General features: G+C 48.0%; 4 protein-coding genes across 4 annotated transcripts; 2 read left to right on the top strand and 2 right to left on the bottom strand.

Moving 5' to 3' along the window:
• Positions 1-2008: 2008 nt before the first annotated feature.
• Positions 2009-4358, bottom strand: CI109_100756 (uncharacterized protein; the record flags this gene model as incomplete). Its single annotated transcript, XM_032008487.1, has 12 exons — positions 2009-2046; positions 2101-2187; positions 2246-2622; positions 2677-2895; positions 2949-3112; positions 3177-3363; positions 3423-3531; positions 3584-3608; positions 3662-3764; positions 3850-4031; positions 4102-4149; positions 4290-4358. The coding sequence occupies 12 exons, from the start codon at positions 4356-4358 to the stop codon at positions 2009-2011; spliced, it is 1608 nt and encodes a 535-aa protein (XP_031857225.1).
• Positions 4359-4713: 355 nt separating this feature from the next.
• CI109_100755 (uncharacterized protein) lies at positions 4714-7963 on the top strand (the record flags this gene model as incomplete). Its single annotated transcript, XM_032008486.1, has 10 exons — positions 4714-5016; positions 5082-5417; positions 5476-5551; positions 5605-5686; positions 5737-6595; positions 6660-6827; positions 6884-6974; positions 7038-7249; positions 7309-7721; positions 7807-7963. 10 exons carry the CDS (start codon positions 4714-4716, stop codon positions 7961-7963), a joined length of 2697 nt encoding a protein of 898 aa, XP_031857224.1.
• An 8841-nt stretch (positions 7964-16804) lies between these two features.
• On the top strand, positions 16805-18657 carry CI109_100754 (uncharacterized protein; the record flags this gene model as incomplete). The annotated part of the gene is made up of 4 exons (XM_032008597.1): positions 16805-17374; positions 17533-17687; positions 17810-18423; positions 18533-18657. 4 exons carry the CDS (start codon positions 16805-16807, stop codon positions 18655-18657), a joined length of 1464 nt encoding a protein of 487 aa, XP_031857113.1.
• A 601-nt stretch (positions 18658-19258) lies between these two features.
• On the bottom strand, positions 19259-20049 carry CI109_100753 (cell division control protein 42; the record flags this gene model as incomplete). The annotated part of the gene is made up of 4 exons (XM_032008598.1): positions 19259-19321; positions 19405-19799; positions 19866-19936; positions 20003-20049. 4 exons carry the CDS (start codon positions 20047-20049, stop codon positions 19259-19261), a joined length of 576 nt encoding a protein of 191 aa, XP_031857114.1.
• Positions 20050-21146: the final 1097 nt, after the last annotated feature.

Raw genomic sequence — 21146 nt, 5'->3', positions numbered from 1 at the left:
ACAAAAGCGGGTGACAGTGATCATTGGGAGTTTCATCTTTCCTCTTTACTGCACAACCGACAATCTCTGATAATTTGTCACACTTTCACACCCAAGATTGCCTTTTTCCTCTTTAAAGAAGTCCATTCTTTCGGTGTGATATTGCTGGACCTTGACAGTGTGCTTCATATACCACATCATAACATCTGAATAACCATGTCTGAATCACCTTCTGGACCCACCTTTGAGGATTTCCTTGCAGGAGCACCCCCTGAGCCCACATTGGAGAGTCTGCTTGAGGAAGGATTGGTGGGAGTTCTGAGGGCGGACATTGCCTACATGCCAACAAAGTTGGACTGGAAAGAAAAGGATCTAGAAGGGCAGAGGGAACAGTCAAACCCTCGTGTTGCCAAATGGCTCGAAACTCACTTCTGCATCCCTCAAGCCAGCCGTACAACTGAGGGACATGGAACAGCACAGAAAGATCTTCAGTGGTTCAATGAAACATGCTGTGCATACTTTGATATGCCAGACTTTGTAGATTCTGTCCATAGCCTTTCACAAAGGCTTTATGATCTGTCTCTCACATTAGACAGTAGCTATGAGAGGCACAACTGGCAATGGAGTTATGGTATATGGCATACAGACATGGAGGCGGTCCCTTATAGTGGGAACAGGCGGGGCTATGAGGTAACCTTCATGACCAGGGAGTCAATTCCCCCTGAGGACTTAGGTAGAGATGAGGCTGGCTCTTTTAGCCTGGATGAGGCTCAGTTGCTGATATCTGATGAGGTTTAGTCTCTGAACTCTGATGACGGAGGTTGAGAGCCGTAATGAAGGATAGAATTCAATGTAGGATAGAACTTGGCAAGTACTGGATGTATATAGCGTTGATCAACTGGGGATCAATGAAACCCCATGTATCCCCACATAGAAGCAATTACACACTGAGTAAACTTATCTTGCTTGACTATCCTTGTAAGTCTCACCTTGGTGATTTCTCCTTTGATTGCCAAGCCTTTACCACCAGAATCAATCCTTAATACCATACAACCTTCATTGAGTCTATCACTACGATATCTACTCTAAGCTTGTTCCCCTTTGGTTTCGATGATCATATCACAATTGGCGCGAACTATTGTAATTTAGTCTGGCTTATAGCCTTGTAAGCGTGGTATGATCCCGGGTCAATGGCCGTAACCTTCGGCGATCGTTGGTATTAAAACCCAGACTTCATGGCCAGTCTTTATCGCAATGCTTGTCGTAGGATTGCACTTTCCAATCGCCATCAAAGAGAGTGAAATGAAAACACCGTCAGAGTTGTCATCTGTGTGCCTGTGGAGCAACCAGACTGTCAAGTGCCGCTGCGATAGATTTCGGCCAGGAGACGTTATACCTCTAAACAGGGGAACACCATTACCCACCGAAGTAGAGCGACGCACACGTCGCTTTCGCTATGGGATCGACGAATCAGTGTTGTGCGAACCAGGGCCCGCCCTCAACGTTCTTAGTTGCTCCGTGATTGCGCTTGATTTGAGTCCTTGGTGAACCTCATATCTGGACAAGATCGCGAGACGTTTGAAGATCTTCAGTTGTTCACGCCCTGTATACTTGCTGACTGAGCGAGAACATAATCACAGTTGCCGATTGTACAGAACGCCTGGTGGATAGACAAATGATGCAGATTGTATTTTATACGGTGTGAGAAAGGGGTCTGATCTATGCAGTTGCCCCTTTCCGCGAGATATATACCTACCTACCTGACTATCTACCGACCTACCTACCTGCCGAAGAATCTAGATTGAGCGAGGCTCACAATGCGCGAAGGCCTCTGATGCTATTGTATTGAGAATACGGGATTGTTGGAATGGAAAAAGGTAATACACAGATGTAGAAAGGTACCTGAATAGCTCATTATAGAGCGGCAAACGGAGAGGAGGGAAAGGGTGGGATGGACAGGGGGAGAGTAAAGGGTGATGTGAAAAATGGAGCGGGCTGACAGGAACTAAGATGATTAAGTGCGAGCCGATTACTGGCCGAAGTTGAAGCCGCCTTGAGGAGCAGCGACTGCGGCACACCACAGGTTAGTGCTGATACTCAACATGCCATAAATGGACTCACCATCCGACTGGAAGGCGTATTGGCCGGAAGCGTCGACAGCAGGAGCCGCAGCGTCTGCCTCCTCCTCGTCCTCGTCGGGGAAGAACTCTGAAAGATCGACGTTCAGCATAGACACATGGAAAAGATTGCGAGGTTCGTCACTCACTGTCCATGATGTAGAAGCACTTCTTGTAAATCTCCAAGTTCTCGTGATGTTGCAGGTTGTGGATAGCGACCATACCGCCGGCCTCCTCAATGAACTGAGCATACTTGTTCACGCCTCCCGGTCCAGCAGCGTCCTTGTCAACTTCTCCGACCTTCAAAATGTTCTCAAGACCGTCCAAAGCGACCTGGATGATCTTGTTGTCCATGGAGGTGAGGAGATCACACATGGGCTTGATACAACCTTGAGAGACAAGGTATCGGATTTGGTTGGGCTCTTGGAGACCACCTGAGGTAGCGTTAGAGATGGCCCAACAAGCCTCCTTCTTTGTCTTGAAGTCGGCATTGGCCAGTATGTTGATGAGAGGGGGCACAATGTTGCTAGAATGTCGCGTTAGCCAGAATTCAGGCCCGCCACTGCCAATGACAACTCACGCGTCAATGATAGCCTGGATCTGCATAGGACTGCCGGCGGTGATGTTGGAGATCGTCCAACAGGCCTCCTTTCTGATTCCCTCTTTGGGTGATGAGAGCAAGCTGAGCAAAGCAGGAAGAGCACCGGAAGAGATGACCACCTGTGTTTGGAGGTCGTCACCGGTAACAATGTTACCAACGGATCGCAATGCTGGTGTTTGCACGGCGGTGGAGGGGTGCCTGAATAGTTCAAGGTAAGCTTATTGCGAGAACCTTCGATATTATGTACTTACATGAGTAGGTCAACCAATCGTCTGCAGACACCGCTCTCAATAACAGCCTGGATCTTGTCATTGGTCCCATCGGAAAGGTACGAGATAGCCCAGCAGGCGTCGATCAATACTTCGTCGTCAAGGGAGTAGATGAGTTTGGTGAGCACAGTGAGAGCAGGCGCAATCTAGGACAGGGCAGAGAATGCGTCAGCTATGATCCTTGGTTGAGACAGAAAAAAAACTACTCACAAGCTCCCATTCCGGTTGAGGTGACTTTCCTCGGCAGAAGTTGCTCAAAGTCCAAGTAGCGTTTCTCAACATCGAAAGCTTGTGGTTCTCGTTGAGAAGCATGAGGAGAGGTTGAAGGGCACCCTGGTGAAGGACGTGGTCTCGACATTTAGGAGAGTCACCAGCGATGTTACCGAGGGCCCAAACGCTGCAAGAGACGTCAGCGAAACCGTCCTGGGTGCAACGGTTGAAAATAGCATCACTCACGCTTGCTCTCGGACATCGAGGACACTCGATGAAAGGAGACGGATGAAATGGGGGACGGCACCGGCACCAATGACGACTTGCGTGTGCTCAGAAGTTCCGGACGCGATGTCTGCAAAACGCGTCAGCTTCCACCCCCCTTGACAACCTACGAAAATACTCACTGGTCAAAGCCCAAGCAGCCTCAAACTGTTGTACCTCAAAGTCAGTATACACTCGTTTGCGCTAGTATATTAGCTTACCTGGATCATAGTGTTATTGGAGGAAAGGAACTCGACAAATCGGGGAACAACACCACATGAGATGACCCTGTCGATAGGAGGGTTCTTTTCTTTCGATAGGAGTCTAAGAATGATGTTAGCACTGATGTACAGCTTGGAATCGCCCTCTCTTGTGTTCGGGCTGTCACGGCAGACCTCGCAACACCCACTTTCTGAATTTCATAGTAGCATCCAGTTGCGCCTCTTGATCTTCACTGTAAACCGCCTGGAGCATGACAGGGAGGTTGTCGGCGAGAGAAGCAGAGTCAACAGCCACGTCCTCATCGGACTCGATCCCATCTTCATTGTCGGTAGGTTGCAGGTTACGTCGTTTGGCGATAGACTCTTCTCGCTGTGCAGGCGGGAAAGTAAGCATAAATACGTATAGACGATCGGTGGTTTGCCAAGTGTAGGACACGTACCTTTTGTTTACGGATTTCGACCTGTTGCTCTTCTCGTCGTCGTCGAAGCTATGCATTGTTACGATTAGCATGCCTTCCAAATATTGATATTCTCAAGAAATTAGGGGCTTGGTCGACCAGGACTGAAGCAAAGCGAGGTGGCCAAATTTCGACAAACACAGAGCAAGGAAGAGGTAGAGGATGCTCACCTCCTGGGCTGAGAACTGAGTCTTTCCCTTGAAGTTGTTTCGCCTGTGATCAAGGTTTCGGGATTCCATGGTGAATGAGATGAGGGGTGATCTGGTTTTCTGTTGATAATGAGGTGGGTCTTGGGAGGAGAGGAAGGTAAAGAGAGCAAGACGAAGAGTTGACTACGAGGGGGAAGTAATTCAGTGAGTGAGTGAGTGAGAGCGGGGCGCGTGCACCAAATCGGCGAAAACGTAAACGACTTGCGAAAGTGGGTCACACAATTAAGTGCGAGGGGTAAAAGGGGAGGTTACGTAAACGATACGACGTCACTGGAGGATGAGGTGCAGTTAACCAGGACAACTGATTCTGTACGCAAGGAGGTGGTAATCCGTATCCTGGTATGGAATATTGTTGTGCGGTTTGCAATAGAGATACAGCAGCACAATGGGCGAATCGTCAAGAAGGTCTCGGTCAAGATCCCCTTCACGTAAACACAAGGAGAAAGTCAAACGAGATCGGTCCCCGTCTTCGTCTAAACACCCCCACTCCTCCCATCACCGTTCGTCCAAACATGACGAAGACGACAAACATCGCAAACATCGACGGGACAAAGAGAGAGACGAGACAGAGGAAGAACGCAAAGAGAGGAAGAGATTGAAGAAGGAAAAGGGGAAAAGGTCTGATCACCAAGGAGAAGAAGAATTCGATGAGGCGGATATGTGGGTGGAGAAGGGCGTACATGCTGCAGTCAGTATATGCTTTCCCACCTCTCGTGACAAACGAATGCCAGTACTGATCTGTCCTGGAATCAGAATGCTGCATCGAAGATACCCACGTCCGATTCCCTCCCCCTCCGATCCAACCCTTCCAACCCCAAGGCCGACTTACCCTACCAGACTGCGACCGGATCAAACGCTCGCGAGCGAGATTCATGGATGCTCGAGCCTACTGAAGGGTCATCTTCAACCGTTCCGGAGCCTTCGCGAGATATTCCTCACACTGCCGAGTCCGGGTCCGGGTTGACTGACGGATATGGGGAGGAGCAATTATCTAACAGGAACCTAGGAGGAGGCATGGATTTCTTCTCGTCCATGGGTACTGAGAGGAAACGGAAAGACCCCAATGAAGGAAAGCCTGACCCATCTAAGGTGTGTATGTTTGTATGTTCACGGCTGTGTCCAGAATATACTCATAATCGTTGTATAGCTGGTGGTCGACAAACGATTCGAATTAAACCATCAGCTGTTGGAGGGCAAATCCATAGATGATTATGAGACCAAAGGTGAGATGCATGGGACACTCGTACAAGCTGGGTCCTGCTGATCATAAACACAGAGAAAAAGGTCGTACCTGGTGGTCCCGGTCATCAGTGGAGAATGATGAAGCTCAAGCGGTTGTATGAGCAAGCCGAGGAGCAGTGAGTTCTCCTATAAGTTTCAAGATCCTGCATGCTGATCATGATTACAGGGGCCGAGAGGTGGAGGACGTCGCATTGGAGCGATATGGCAGTTTGGAGGATTTCAACGAGGCTCTTGAAGAACGCCGTGTTCTCGACGAGCGGGACGCTCGCCGAAAGCAACGACGTGGTGGAGGCGGCTCTGATGGTTTCAGTACTCCGGGTGACGCCTCGTCTGGCATGCGCACTCCCGACACTGGCGGTGGACGACGATTCATGTTTGCCAATCCAGCAACTGGTGATGACATCCTTGGCGGCGGTAGTCGACCCAACTCGCGTGCTGGTTTTAAACGACCTGGTGAGGAAAAGGAATTCCAAACACCCAGTGGCGGCGGAACCGGAAGGGTGGACGAACTCCGTCGTCGGGAGAGCGGAACTCCTGCTTCTGCCAACAAATCGAGCGGTGTCGTGCCTCCGAAAATATCAACACCCATACCCAGCGTCTTTACGCCTACTACCTTGACGAGGTCCGGCTCTGGATATCCTTTCAACGCTCCTGCGGACAATCAGAATTCAGACCCTACCTCGTCCAAGCCACCCATGTCTCTCGAACAACTCAACAAATTTCAAGCGAGGGTCATTCGGGCGAAATTGATGGATGATCCACAAGCTACAAGCCTCGAAGCGGAGTATGAGGCCGAGCGGTCCCGTGCTGAAAAGGCCAGGAGCGGTGACGGGTCGGCTGGGATGTGGGAGGGCAGCGGAGAGGGTCTGCAAGGCCAACTGGGGAGGACGGACGAGAAGGGTAACCGGGTGGAGGTCCAAGTCCTGCCAACGCTGGATGGAAGAGGACGACTCTACGATGTGGGAACGGGAGGCGGAGACGACGTGGACGTCACGCCTGGAAATAAGAGGAAGAAGCCTGAGAAAGTGAGTCATTATTGCTAAGGACTGTTTTCGCGTTGTGATAACAGCTGAGACATATCGTTGCCAGTTTGAGACGCGTGATAAAGAAGGGAATCTGCTTCGATACAACGCGGATGACGACACGCAAACTCTCGGAGAGCTGGTCCGACAGGAGAGATTCGGCGCTGGATCGAAAGATCAGAAGAACATCGATGCCGAGATGGCTACCGCGATTGCAGGTGACGCTAGATTCAACGTGAGCTTCCCCAGTCAGTGCTATGAGTGTCAGGCTGACATACGCGTGATGTAAAGGATGACCTGGACTACATGGATGACAATGCCGAGAAACTTGCTCGAAGGAAGATGAAGAGTGATGCACTCAAGCGAGCATTTGCTATCAACGGTCAGTCTGTCGGCTGGGTAGTTCTCCAGGCCAATCAAGCTGATATTGAGTGCTACCCCGTAGATTATGCGCGGACCAAGAAGGCTCTTGATACATGCCCCTTCTGCTATCAAGACGACCGCAACCCCCTCACCGCGGTTGTTGCTCTCGGTACGCGGACGTACCTATCATGTACTCTGTTCGAAGAGCTGGTACCCGGACATTGCTTGATCGTTCCCATACAACATCATCTCAGCATGTTGGAAATGGAGGATGACGACTGGGACGAAGTTCGGGTGAGTGTGCATTACCTTTCGTGTCAGAAATAAACTGATCACACTCCTCACATGCGCAGAACTTCATGAAGTGTCTCATGCGGATGCATCATGAGAAAGGACAAGGAGTCATATTCTTCGAAACTGTGCTATCGTTCAAACACCAAAAACACACATACATCGAAGCTATTCCCGTTCCTTATTCCGTCTATCCCGATCTCCCAGCGTATTTCCGAGAATCAATCATGGCTTCCGAAGGCGAATGGACGCAACACAAGAAACTGATCGATTTCTCGTCGCGACCTGGAGGGTTTACAAAGATGATGGTTCCGAACCTGCCATATTTCATGGTTCAGTGGGATTACAAGGGAGAGAAGGGATATGGACATGTGATTGAAGGTGTGAACGAGAGTGGAAGCGGAAACAATGCAAACGGTGGTGAGGAAGGGGAAGGGGATGTCGGCGCCGCAGGTCAGGAGGGCGAGTTCCCAAGGTAAGCTTGGATCCTACTGGTCGTGTATCTGCTTCAAGCGTGGATTGTAGTCGACACCAAACGGTCACTGAACCATGACTCATAGATACTTTGCGCAAGAAGTCATCGGCAACGTTCTCGGTCTCGAGCCTCGTAAATGGCGACGGCCACGAAAGATGGATCTAGCGCTTAACAAGGAACGGGCGAGGGCCCTGGGGGAGAAATTCCAGCCTTACAACTGGACGGTCGGGCTCGGCGCATGAAGTTCTGCAAACTGGTTTATCTATCCTGAAATGCAACTTGTCATAGGGCTGTTGCTCCAAGCAGCCAGGAACCGTGATATGACCAAGCAGCGGAGAATATGCAAGATTTGCAGATGTTTGCCTTAAGGGTGCAACTATCGTGCAGCTAATACTAGACTAATCAGATGACTACAAAACGTGTCACACTGGCTAAGTTCATATATTACAAAGAAGACAGCAATTGGAGATCAATATGGACATCATCACAAAACTACGGTGGTCACCATTTTTTGAGGACCTTCCCATATGAAGTCACTGTTACGTATAGTCAAATCACATCCATCCTCTCGACACTTGGTGAATTGTTGGTCGTTTGTCTGCATCAGACGGTGAGATCCACCTGCAACCAGAACCATACACACAGAATCAGCATAATCAGATGAACATATGCGGACAACCAACATGCACAAACGAACATGATTGACTCGCAGATTGACAGGGAACACGAACAGCATGCCAGATGTGATCATCCTGTAGTGCAAGGACCACTTGAGAACCACATCTCCTGGAGCAGTGTTGACGAGGATTGTACTTTCCAAATGCAGAGGTGTTATTGAGCCGGTGCAAGTAGTCAGGAGCTGCGCGACAGATTGGAGCTGGAAACCTTGGATGTTCTTGGTGTACAGGCTTGTCTAGCTGTTTGTATGACCCCCACTTCTCAGGCTTTTTAGCTTTTGGTCCAAACAATCTAGATAACTGTGAGAGGTCAAGACTCCTAGAAGGACACTCTGCTGTCTGTGTAGTATGCCTTGGTGATTGTTGCTGGGTCATGTCTGTACTATATCCAGACACCGATCTCTGGCTCTGGAGAGATGAGTCATCAGGAGGTTTTTGTAGCTCATACTGATTGTGTACATTCCTAGACTGTGCGTAAAGAGTGTTGTGAGGTGATTGCGCTACTGTTGAAGAACCACAGTATGGCACACTGTCCTGATTAGCAAGGAAATGTGCTTGATTCACATCATTACAGGAGGTAATGGAAGGTGGAGGTTGCATTTGACATAGCTTTGTGTGGCTGCAATCAGTCTCAGTGACATTGGTTGAACCTGGGACAGCTGTCAAGAGTGCATGATCAAATGCAGAAGGTGAAAAAGGTTATGAAGAGATGATTGCCCGCTGTGGCAGTTGATCACAAGGAGGGGTTTGGTAAGGCTGTGTGTTCTCAAGTGACAACATAGTGTGTTGCTGAACATGATTGGAATCATCAGGATGGTGGCTGTACTCTTGGCCAGCCACATAGTTCCTTTTAGAAGGCTGAGTTGTACCGGAGTAGGTAACACTTTGAGTGAGGTGAGACTGGCTGTACACAGATGATGGGGGATCTTGATCTGTGGGAGGATAGTGCGAAAGAGATGGTGAGGCAGTGATGTTTGCTATGTGGTGCACTGTTGGGCTGTATGCTGTGCCATGGCTTGGAGGACACATGATCTCATTGCCTGCAACAGCAAAGCTGACATATCCTGTGCTTTGGGGAAAGGGAGAATCCAAGGGTTGGTATCCTTGGCCAATGGTAGATCTGCTGCTTGATTGGATGGGATCAGAATTTCCATCATCCTAGCAATGAATGCCAAGGAAGTTCTGATGACTAACACCCTTATCGGACATGTCTTTTGGCTGGGGGTGGTATACTTGATGGTCAATATATCAAGAGTCTGGTGGTGCTTGTCTTCGGCTCTCAGATGGGTGGACTGAAAGAATATACTCTGATATGGTTTACCCAAGTGAAAGAAGGATAATTATCTGTTGAACCTGAATGGTCACACAACCATGACCGTTGTAATTGGAAGGCTGCAACTTCTCAGAAGAGGAAGCAATTTGTTTGCTTCTGGTACAACCATTGTAGAGTACAGCATCGCCAAGACACCCTGGAAGGGGTAATGCACTGGCAGGGATATAAAGGAATGATTGGTATATGACAGAGTCCTCAGATGTATTTGAATACTCTGCCATTAGGTAGTTGATCTCTTCACCGTTATGCCATTGATGATAGTTGGCACTTGAGCGGTGACCCAGCTGTCCTGTCTAAGTTGCCAAATGCCCTGATCATGCATTATGAAATGTGTTAATAAGGTGGAATTTAGAAAGGTGTGTGTATACAAGGGAAAGTGGGAGCATACGGGCGGATTTGATGGAGGTTCTATGAGAAGAAGAATTCATATACGCTCATTACCATCAAAATGTCAGCGATGAGGTCAACACTGCTGTCATGACAGACTTTGAATACAGCCAAACGAATAAGCCCATATGGTATGCAGTTTGTCACAACATGTAGTTGAGTTCCTATGGGTTTCATGGGAACTTATGACTGTTGCAAAGAATCTCACTAGAGGGAAGGCTCATAGCTCAGGTTCTTGAACTGCTAATAGGTGTTGATGGATACATGTGCAGAAAGGCCATTGTGTGGGAAGATTTTTCTTGTTCTTTGATGTTCATCTATGAGGCTAGCATTCCAGGTCCCACATATTCACACAAGGATTACTTTCCTAACACCTACATACAATTCAAGATAACCATTCAGATCTGATAGTTATATATATACTGATTGAAAACAATCATCTGCATCCCTCTGATACTCCTGTCCACATTCAGCACAACTGCTTGCCATGTCAGCCCCTGACGCAACTATCCCTGTGCCTAACTACAGTTCTAAATCTGTGTCCCACAAGGTATCCCCAACAAAACAGTCGAGTTTACGAGATCGACCCATAACCAGGATCCTCCTCTATTCCCTATCCAAGCATAGACAGCACTCTGGAGAGGTGATTGCCACAAGGAAAGTCAAGATTCTTGTTTCGCTCTTTCAGTTGCCAGCATTGTGAATAATACTACCATGAACCTTGAAGGAAGGGGCCAGGTTGCACAGAGTCATTTATGGCTGCATGTCCAACCAGATCTGTCATCACGTCAATCATGCTTGGAACAGAATTGAAACACAGGTTTCAGATACATCATGGGTCATTGCTAATCAATAAGTATGGATTTGTGAAAAAAAGTCTCATGGTAAACAGAATCCCCCCCCCCCAGTCTCAGTGCCTATGTTTTTATCCTTATGATCTCATTCTGAACATTCTGACTGCACAATTCACTTCCCCTCTTACCGGTTTGATTTCCTACTATTCCGGTCTGTGGGCCTCTTGATATCCCAAACAAAGTATTTATTAGGAATAATCAACCCACATCCATCCACTTGACACTTTGCAGATTGTTGGTCCGCTGTTTGTACCAGACGATGAGATTGGTCTGCAATAAGCGCCATACACATGGAGTCAGCATGATTAGATGACCAGATGCTGACTAGTGAAGTGCACATTAGGACACAACTGACTCTCAGAATAACACGGGACACGCAGGGCATGCCAGACATATGCCTTCTGTTGTGCAAGGATAGCTGCTGAGCCACATCGTGTGGAACACAGCGCACCGGCATTGACCAACCCAAATGTAGCATTGTCAAGCCGGTGGACATGGTCAGCAGCACATTTGCAGCTCATGGATGAGATGTCCGGATGTTTCTGTTGACACAGTTGATGTGGTGCTTTGTAAGACCTCCACTTTCCAGGCTTTTGGGCTTCAGATCCAAAAAAGCTGCGTAGTATTTGGTAGTCAACATGATTGCGGGACCCATCTGCTGTCTGTGCATTGTGTCCCAGTAACTGTTGTGAGGTCATGTCTGTGATCTGGGATTGATTTTGATCGAACCATGTGGGAATGCCACCACTCTTGGTTCCGGGACTTGTCCCCTGTGTAGCAGTCTGGAGTGCGTGACTGAATGCAACAGGGGAGAAAGGTGTTTTGGAGATTATTTCATGTTGAGACGGTTGACCAGAAGGGGGAGTTGAGTAGAAGTCCATGTCCTGATTGATTTGAATTGCAGGCTGATGTTGCGCATTGTTGATACCACTGAAATGGTAGCTGCGTGCTTGGTCATCTACAAAGTTTGGCCTGAATGGCTGCCATGTTTGTGGGTAGGTATTCCTTTGAGAATGCTGAGATTGTTGGTCAGTAGTAGGTGGAGGACCTGGTGTAGTGGGAGGATAGCTTGAATGAGGTGTTGAACTGGCATACTTTGGTACATTCATTGCTGGACTATATGCACTGGCAAGGCTTGGATCATGCATGTTGTTACTACTTGGAGTCGCAAAGCTGGCAGGTCCTGTGCTCAAGGGAAAGGAGGAACTCAGAAGTTGGGACCCAGGTTTGTTCATGGATCTGCTCCTGGGTTGAATGCTGACCAAGGTACCAGGATCCTGGACACAGTGATCTGGGTTGTTTTGGGAATCAAGACCCTGATTGGACATTCTCTTTGATTGGGGGTGTTGTGCTTGATGATGATTGTTGCTAGAATGTATTGACAGGTGTCTTTGCCTGCAAGATGACTTGTGACCAGAAGTGAAATTGGATTTGTAACTACTGAGTGCAGGAAAATCGTGAAGATATGAAAATTGTATTTGGTATGATACACATTCATGTCCAATATATAGTGAAGAGGGCTGAACCGCTTTCAGAAAAGCAAACCAGGTATGTAGCTGGTATGTAGCCTCTGCTCATCAAACCCTTTGCACTACCCCTGCTGAACAAGGGGAGGAGAGGAGATTTATCATAAAAGAGGCGCAGGGATCAAACACCAAGACAGAGTTTAGTGACATCATTTCTCCTAATTTGGATCGAGTCCCTTTTTAAGCACCAATGGCGGCTTGACATTAGAGGCACTATGAGGCCATGATGTCACTGATGAGACTGTAATATTGTTATGACACTTGTAGATCAAAGGAACACCAGCCTAACATGTCAGAGATGTGTAATGACCTGATATTGCAGCATGCAGTGTCATCGCATACCAGGAGTTTGCAATGAGAGACACTGTCAACAGACACTCTTGGAGCATCCTATTGTGGGCAGGCCCCTCATCTCCTCATGTCATCGACAAGGTCAGTGATGGCATCAAAGTGGCCATCATTGCAAATGATGAACATACTTGCATGTTAGCAGTCTCAAATGACATCACATTGCATCATAAGGTGTCATGGCCTGTGTCATGACGGTCACTGCCACATACATCACGTGACCTACAAGATCCCGACGCACTCTCCGCTCTACTCGCTATTCTCATCGAACTCGTAGAACTTCATTCAACAAACCCATCTGTTATTCGGTCTAAAACGACGAACTCGCCGATTTGTAGAATATCGCTCAACGTAGATGGACGGATGGATGGATGAATGGATGGATATATAGGAGAATGGCTATTCTCATCTTTGTACTCTTTTCCTTAGTGATTTCCCGATTGAAAGTCATACACCGTACATTCGCTATCGCTCTTGACAATATCACTTAGCCTTCAGTCAGTCCAAGGCCACAACGCTCATCCTGAGGTTGTTCTCTTCCGATTCTCGTCGTTTTCGTCATTCTTGCTGAGTATCTCGTCCATCTCGTCATTATAGTTGACGTAGTTGGGCGAATATCACTCAACCTTGTCTCCGTGGTGTGATAGGGCCTCATTGACTGAAGCCTCTGTTGATCATCGTGACAGCCTGCCACCAGTCCTCAAGGAGGTCCTCAAGATAGATACATGCATACCATAGCTTCTTGTTATATCATATAACATATACAGCTGGCAACATGACTCTCCTGCAAAATCGATACAGGATGTGGTTGCTGGCAGGCAACCCAATTCCATATTCATGACAAAGGTTGTGGTAGGGCTTGTGCATTAGCCCATATACTGACTTCCTGAGGTTGTTTTTGTTTTTGGGATGATGGCAATGGTGGCAATAATGATTTAGCCCTCCTGTCAGAGGCAATAAATGATGTCATGTTGTGGCATAGTGTGTTACAACCTAGAATGAGTCTATTTGAAACACTGCCCTATTCATGGAAAGAGTCAAAGTTTGGCTTCCTGTATTACTGTCCCATCAATTATTTGCTGCATCGTTGTACATAAGAGGCATTCATTCTAAATCATTGTTGTAAGGAATAAATTTGACAAGTGTGGAGTACTTTGCAACGATGGGAGAACAGTCAAGGATGCAATCGCCCAAATAAGGAAAAGCTTTTCCCATGCACAATCGTGTCTGTCATTCACTCAACCAGCCAATCATAGCTGCCAGATATAAACTTGGGATGTAAGAATGACTGTTGTAAGATGTATAAAGAGTCTGTTGAGAGAGGCAAGGAGAGCAGATTGCAAAGACATGAAAATCTTTTATGAAAGTTGGCTGTCCCAGATGAAATCTTTGTTTGATATAGTCAAACCACAAGCACATACAGCAGAAGTTTGGTCGTCTGACTGTGTCAAACGATGAGACACTGTGGCTGACCCACAAACATTGTGTCAGCAGAAAACAAGTAGAGCGGCAGGCATGCAGGGATGTTTGCTTACTCTCTCCTGTATGACAGGGGACAGACAGACATTGAAAGGTCAGATCTCCTTGTTGTTGGAGGACTAGAACTGAGCGACACTCATTGGAACAAAATGCTCGGCAGTTGGAAGTCCCAAACAAATTTTTTAGGTAAAGTCGGTGAATTTTGTCAGGAGTATTAGGACAGCTCTGAGATGGATTTTCTGGAAGTCGCTGATATTTTCGATACCGTTTTTTTAGGAAACATCCAATCTTCTGGAAATCTTATGAACCCTTTGGCTATCTGCTCTCTGCTGAGCAGTTCTCGAGGGTGTTCTTTCTTCTTGCTGTACTTTCTATCCGGCTGTTTCCTGATGGCGTGCAAAGTGTGTGCTGATGTTGCTTTCTGGTCCCAATCATCAGAGGCACCAGGAGCTTCAATGCAAGTGTTATTGCTGGATATGTCCTCAAATTGCATGTAACTGGTCACAGTCCATGTATTCGCAAGCATGCTTGACTAATGTGACTTGCTATGCTGAGGGGAGGAAGGTCCTTGAACAATATTGCTGTGAGAGAGCTTGGTAGGTGTATAGGATTCTGAGTGACATGACTCTGGGGACTGCGCATCAAGTCCTACTGCAGGAGACTGCATGAGAGGAGCCATGTGATCTTCTTGTCTGAACAATGGTGTGTGAAGAGATGGCGCTTGATCAGAGTATGAGTTTTGGAGAGACTGCATGGCATCTTCAGCAAGCTGGTACAGTGCAACCTCATCAGCACCAGAAATATGGCCATGTGCCCTACCAGACCCATTGTTCCATCTGTTTGGCCAGGCTCTGTCCAATGGGGTATTGTATGCAGGGGGTGGATACTGGTCTGGCTGGTTTTGGACATTGCTTGCTCGTGAATGATCTGACACTAACACTGTGGGACTAGAGTGAGGAAGAGATGCTGAATGTGCATGGGATGTGTTTGGGTTGTATGCAGTGGCAAATCTAGGGTGATACACCCTATCATGACCTTGTGCAATAGAGCTGCTGACTTCTGTGTCTGCTGAAGTAAGCAGATGATTTCCTGGACCAAAGAAACCACTGCCTCTTGTGATGGTACAGCGTTGATCACTGTCCTGAAGATGAGGCTCAGGATTGCTGTGAGATGCTGTGCTCTGGTTGGACATGTTGTCTGGGTGGAGGTGATAATGATAACTGATAGTAGTTGTTCCTAATGATGGATGATGATATGTGTTGGGCCAGGAGTTGGAAGGGAACTCAAGATATATCTGAGTGAAGGAAAGATATGAGGGTTGAATCTGCTATGATACCCAGCTTTAACCCAATTCGTTGTCTGGTGGGTTAGGTGTTGTTGAAGAAGCAAGCCGGGTATCTGTTTGGCATGCCTTCATCGAATCCTTTCCGCTTCCCCTGCTGAACATAGGGAGACAAGGGGGAATATCATAAAAGGATGAATAGGGATGAAACCCTGAGGGAGAGTTGGATTCCTCCTGACTTTCATACATGGATTGCCCATGCAAGCACAAATGATGGCGTCATAATGAGGTTGTCAACAAGGCCATGATGTCATATGACACTAGTAGATCGAAGGAAGAGCAAATTTGTGCGTGACAGGTCTGCAGTGACCTAATATGCATCATGATTTGCCATAACCTACAATGTGTTCCTGTTAGAGGCGGGTCCGCTGTCGGGCCTTAGCGAGGAAGACGGAATACCAATAGCACGATGTAATAACGCATTGCCTAGCCAGTGGCCAACTACGCTATCCGAGCATCGCATCGCACTATAAAAGGTCACGATAATCGGGATTCTGCTGAACCTCCCGATTCTGGCTATATATACCCGAGGATGTTGGTCTTGGTAGTTGTCATTCATGACACACGAAGTCCTATCCTGAATTGCACAAGTCGAGCACCAAGTGTACAAGACTTTGGGTTCACTAAACAGAACACTTCACTTGTACAATAGTAATGAGCTAGACAGAGGAATATACATTTGTCACAGGAATAACTATGTACGAGTCCTGTGCTCATGTATACAAGTACCATCGATGCTGTGAGAACTGTGGGAACGATTAGTCAGTCGAATTGGTCATCTCCTTACTTCTTACTTCACTGCTATTTATGTTCAGTTACCCTTGAGATTGGCTAGAACCCCAAGTCAACCAGTCTTCTATCCGACTACTGATGTATGAAAGACTCAAAATCCAAGTGGCATGTTCAGCAACTCAGTCGATGTTTTGCCATGCAACAAACACATACCCCGAACAGAGAGTGACCGAACATCAGGTTTCTAAATAGGTTTTCTCGATTTGACCTCCACTCTGCCACGTCCACCTCCTTCAAGTTTCGTTTTTCATCCAATCTATGTCGTTAAAAGCGAAAGTGGTGTTGCTCCTCGAGTTTTGACCTCGAATCAGCGTCTGGTGAAGAGAGGCCGAGCAGAACAAAGCTATGTCGCTGCGTGGCTCATTTGTGGTAGGCGCTGCGACTCGCTCATATCGAATAACTTCGCCTTTCCCGAGTCGAGTACAATCTCGCTCGTCACAATGGTCTGCCCAAACGAAAGTCTTGAGCTTTGAGCACTGTCCAACACGCTGTAGCTCCAGCTCCAGCGCCAGCTCGGCCTCGAGGTCAAGCGTTAGCTCTAGCTCAACATATATAAATCCAGGCCACCAAGACAGACCACTAATCGTCCTCGGTCTCGAATCATCATGCGACGATTCCTCCTGCTCCATCGTCACTTCCACTCGTGAAATCTTATCCCTCCAAACGATCTCACAACATACTCTCAACTCATCATACGGCGGCGTCCATCCTCTCGCTGCTCAAATAGCACATTCGGCAAATATCCCACGTGCGATCGAACGATGTTTGGCCGAAGCAGGGATTGGGTGGGGTGAGATTGATGCGGTGGCTTATACGAGAGGGCCTGGGATGAAGGGTTGTTTGGGGGTCGGGGAGATGGCTGCGAAGGGTTTGGCGAGTGGGTTGGGGAAGAGATTGGTGGGAATACATCATATGGTGAGTTAGACTTTGTACAACCTTTCTCCCACTATGTAGTGATGTCTGGGTCTGTGTCACGTTTCGTACCTCTTTGATAAGACCGACAATTAGACAGTCTGACGGTTTTCATCTGTTTCATACCGCTGACTCCTCTTCGAATTGTATTCACGCTTTAGCAAGCACACGCCCTCACTCCTCTGCTAACAGAGTCTGACCCGCCACAATTCCCATTCCTCATCCTACTAGTATCAGGTGGTCATACCCAGCTCGTCCTTGCCGAAGCCGTGGACAAATTCAAGATCTTACTCGATACGCTCGATAGCAAAGTCGGGTGAGCTCATCTTCTATTCGTCTCTACCAGCACTATAGTCCTGGTTTCGAGGGGCGCGTCCTCGTCCTCGTCTCCATCATTCTCTCCGAGGAGTATGTGCTAACTTTTGTGATGGGTCACAGCGACGCATTTGAGAAATCTGCTCGACTCCTCTCTCTCCCTCCTCATCCTTCCAGATCTCCCGGATCAATACTCGAACATTATGCCTCCTTACCGACTCTACCGCCATACAACAATGACGATGAAAACACTACCGCATCAAGGCGGGGATTGCCGATACCACTTTCGATGAATGAGGGTGCGAAGCGATTAGCGTTCAGTTTTGCTGGATTGTTGTCTGCTTTAGAGAGGCAGTTGGAACTAGACTCCAAGGCGCCTTCCTCTTCCACCTCTTCTCCTTCTTCAACCACACCATCCACCGCAGTCACCAATAGCAAAATGAGTAGTAAACCCCACCCAACACCGCTTTCTACAATCACTGAAGCACAACAACGGCATTTCTCTCGACTATTCCAAAATGCCGCTACGAAGCATATCGTCCTCAAGCTCACTCAAGCGATCGAAGCGCTCAATCCGGCTTTATGTCAAAGCTTAGACGGACTGGTAGTCAGTGGTGGAGTTGCTTCCAACCTCTACTTACGAGGCGAGCTCGAAAAGATGGTGGGCAGGACGAATCTGAATGTCAAAGAAGGCAGGGGGATGAGATTATTCTATCCCCCTATCGCACTTTGTACAGGTACGTCGCGCCCTCCCATCTTCCCTATCTTTTATCGTCGTCGTAAGCAAGGATTGAGAGTCTTGGACCCGTCGCTGATGTACGTCGCGCTATCGGTTGCCGTACGCAGATAACGCTGCGATGATTGCTTGGACTGCGATATTACGAATGCAAGCTGGCCTAGAGTCTGATCCTTACGATCTGCCACTTAGACCGAAATGGTCTCTAGATGATTTGTACGACGACGTGCCGTAGCTAGTGTACGGGTCCAGGATGATGATAATGACATGCAACGACATACAGATCTTCGCTCGCTCACGAGCGCTGTTCAGATACTATGTGGGCGTTCAGAGTATGAGAGGACTCGTGTTCAAGCTGAGTTTGCAGATTCCGGACTTGGCCTGGGAATATTGGTCTTAGAGGACTACCGGTGCAATGGACTAGAGACTGGGTTTCGATTTCCTGCATCTCATGACCCATCCACCTCTCACACCTGGATCAATCACCGATCACCAACAGCCACAACCACAACCGCGCAACACGCCGCATCTTAGCAGGGGTCAAAGGCAACCGCCACATCACGCCGGGGTGAGCCCAACGCCAGGTCCAACATCCAATCCAGTCAAGTCAAGTCGTTACGTCCATAGAAGGAATATATAGGAAAAAGGAAAGTGGACGGCAGTCTAAGATAAGGAAGGGAAAGAAACGACGATCTGATGAACCAAAAGCAAGTAGAAGGGGGAATCATGTGTCAATCAACAACTACTTTTGATAGAAGAAGTGAAGACTGAGCGTAGGGGAAAAAAGATTGGGGTACTTGGTATATACATGTATGGCGGGGGGAAATGTTGATTGATTAGAGGATGACACACTTGTTCTTCTTCTTAGGAGCTGGTGGTTCCAAAGCCGCGACGATAGCCTACAAGAAAAGGTGATCGCAAACCGTCAGCGACAAAACCCAAACTCGACCAGTCAATGTGATTTGGGGAAAATTGAACGCACCTCGTCAAAGACGTTCTTCAAACCATATTGAGTTAAAGCGGAACATTCGACGTATTTGACAGCAGCCAATTCTTCCGCCAATTTGAGTGCTTTCGTCTTTGCGATAGGTTCCAATTTCTGCTTGGCGAGTTTCTCCCGATGTCCAGGATCATCTCTCAGGTCGACCTGAGTTCCGACGAGCAAACAGGGGACACCGGGACAGTGGTGATGGACTTCGGGGAACCATTTCTCTCTGACGTTCTCGAATGAGGCGGGTGAAACGACCGAGAAACAGACGAGGAACACATCGGTTTGAGGGTACGACAGGGGTCGGAGTCGGTCGTAATCTTCTTGACCGGCTGTGTCGAACAGACCGAGAGTGTATGGGTCATCGCCAATCATGACCGTGACAGCGTCTATATAATGCAAAAACAATCAGCCTTCAAGTCTCCTTTCGATCCAGATGGACGAGCTGCACGTACAGTTGTCAAAGACGGTAGGGACATATTCGGAAGGGAATTTGTTGGTGGTGTATGAGATAAGCAGACAGGTCCTGATTGGGTCACACTCGTCAGCTGAGTTCGACTCTCTCGTCAGGAGGAGGCGTGGACGAGCTCACTTTCCAACGGCACCATCACCGACTACGACACATTTGATCGTTTGCATCGTCCGTTAGGTTGACTGCGAATGGTGAAGCGGGGTTAGCTCAAACGTCCTGCACTATGACTCGTAGACCGAACCAAACAGAAGAGGCAGAAGGGAGACAACGAGAATCGGTCGGAAGTTCGGAAGCCATGACGGAAGCACGAAGGAGACAGGGCAACGACGAGGAGCGTTTCATACAGAACGCGAGGTACAGCGCCATGAATAGGCGGCAGCGGGACCAAGCGACTTTCGAAAATGCACTCTTCCATTAGGATGACTCCACTCGTTTGTCCCCCACGGCATGGCCACAATGTATTACCCTTGAAGACGGACGGGAAGACTGGTCTCGTGATTGTGGGGAATGGATGGCGAAAGCACGCCTACGTTCGGAAGAGGTGGCTTGTAGATAGGACGGGAAGTACCCAAATATCCAAGGGGACCAATGGACAACGATGATGGAGACGAAGAAGAGAACGAAGACGTGTGGGAGGATGAGGACATACTTTGAGGGGAAGAGATTGCGGAAGGATGTAAATGACTGTCGGGAAGTAGGTGTTGACGCGATGCCTTGGTTGGTTGGTTGATTTACCGGTTAAGATGTTTGTGCTTCTCGTTCGGTGGTAGTTTGCCGCTACGTTAATTCGGGGTCGCAATGGAATGTCTGTCGAGCACGAATGATGTGAATGAGACGAACGGTGTTGTTGTCGAGATATTTCGCTGAACGCAAAGATGGTGCAGCGATGTGTCGTATTGTGATAACGTTGATGGAATCCAGAGCAGAGCGAGAGCGGTGTGAGAGCAGTGCGGTGGGAGTGAAGCAAGTGTGAAGGGAAGGAGGCGTGCTGCTAATTGGTATAGAGAAATGTGATAACAACAATGATTACCACATTACAATACAATCCTATTTTGTATACTACCCTAATTTTGTAATGAACATTAGAAAGCACTGACCACCAAGATGAAACCAAAGGGGGAATGACGGGACTTCGGCGAATTCACCTAAAGTGGCGATTCCCCCAAGCGGAGTTGAACTTGACCTCCGCTCTGTTTAACGAGAGTGATTAAGTTGTATTACGCTGACATACCTTACGAAGTGGATTATGGATGAATTTGTTTTG

This window comes from Kwoniella shandongensis, chromosome 2 (genome assembly GCF_008629635.2).
Source record: "Kwoniella shandongensis chromosome 2, complete sequence".
Classification (NCBI taxonomy): domain Eukaryota; kingdom Fungi; phylum Basidiomycota; class Tremellomycetes; order Tremellales; family Cryptococcaceae; genus Kwoniella; species Kwoniella shandongensis.
This window is presented reverse-complemented; position numbering and strand designations above follow the sequence as displayed.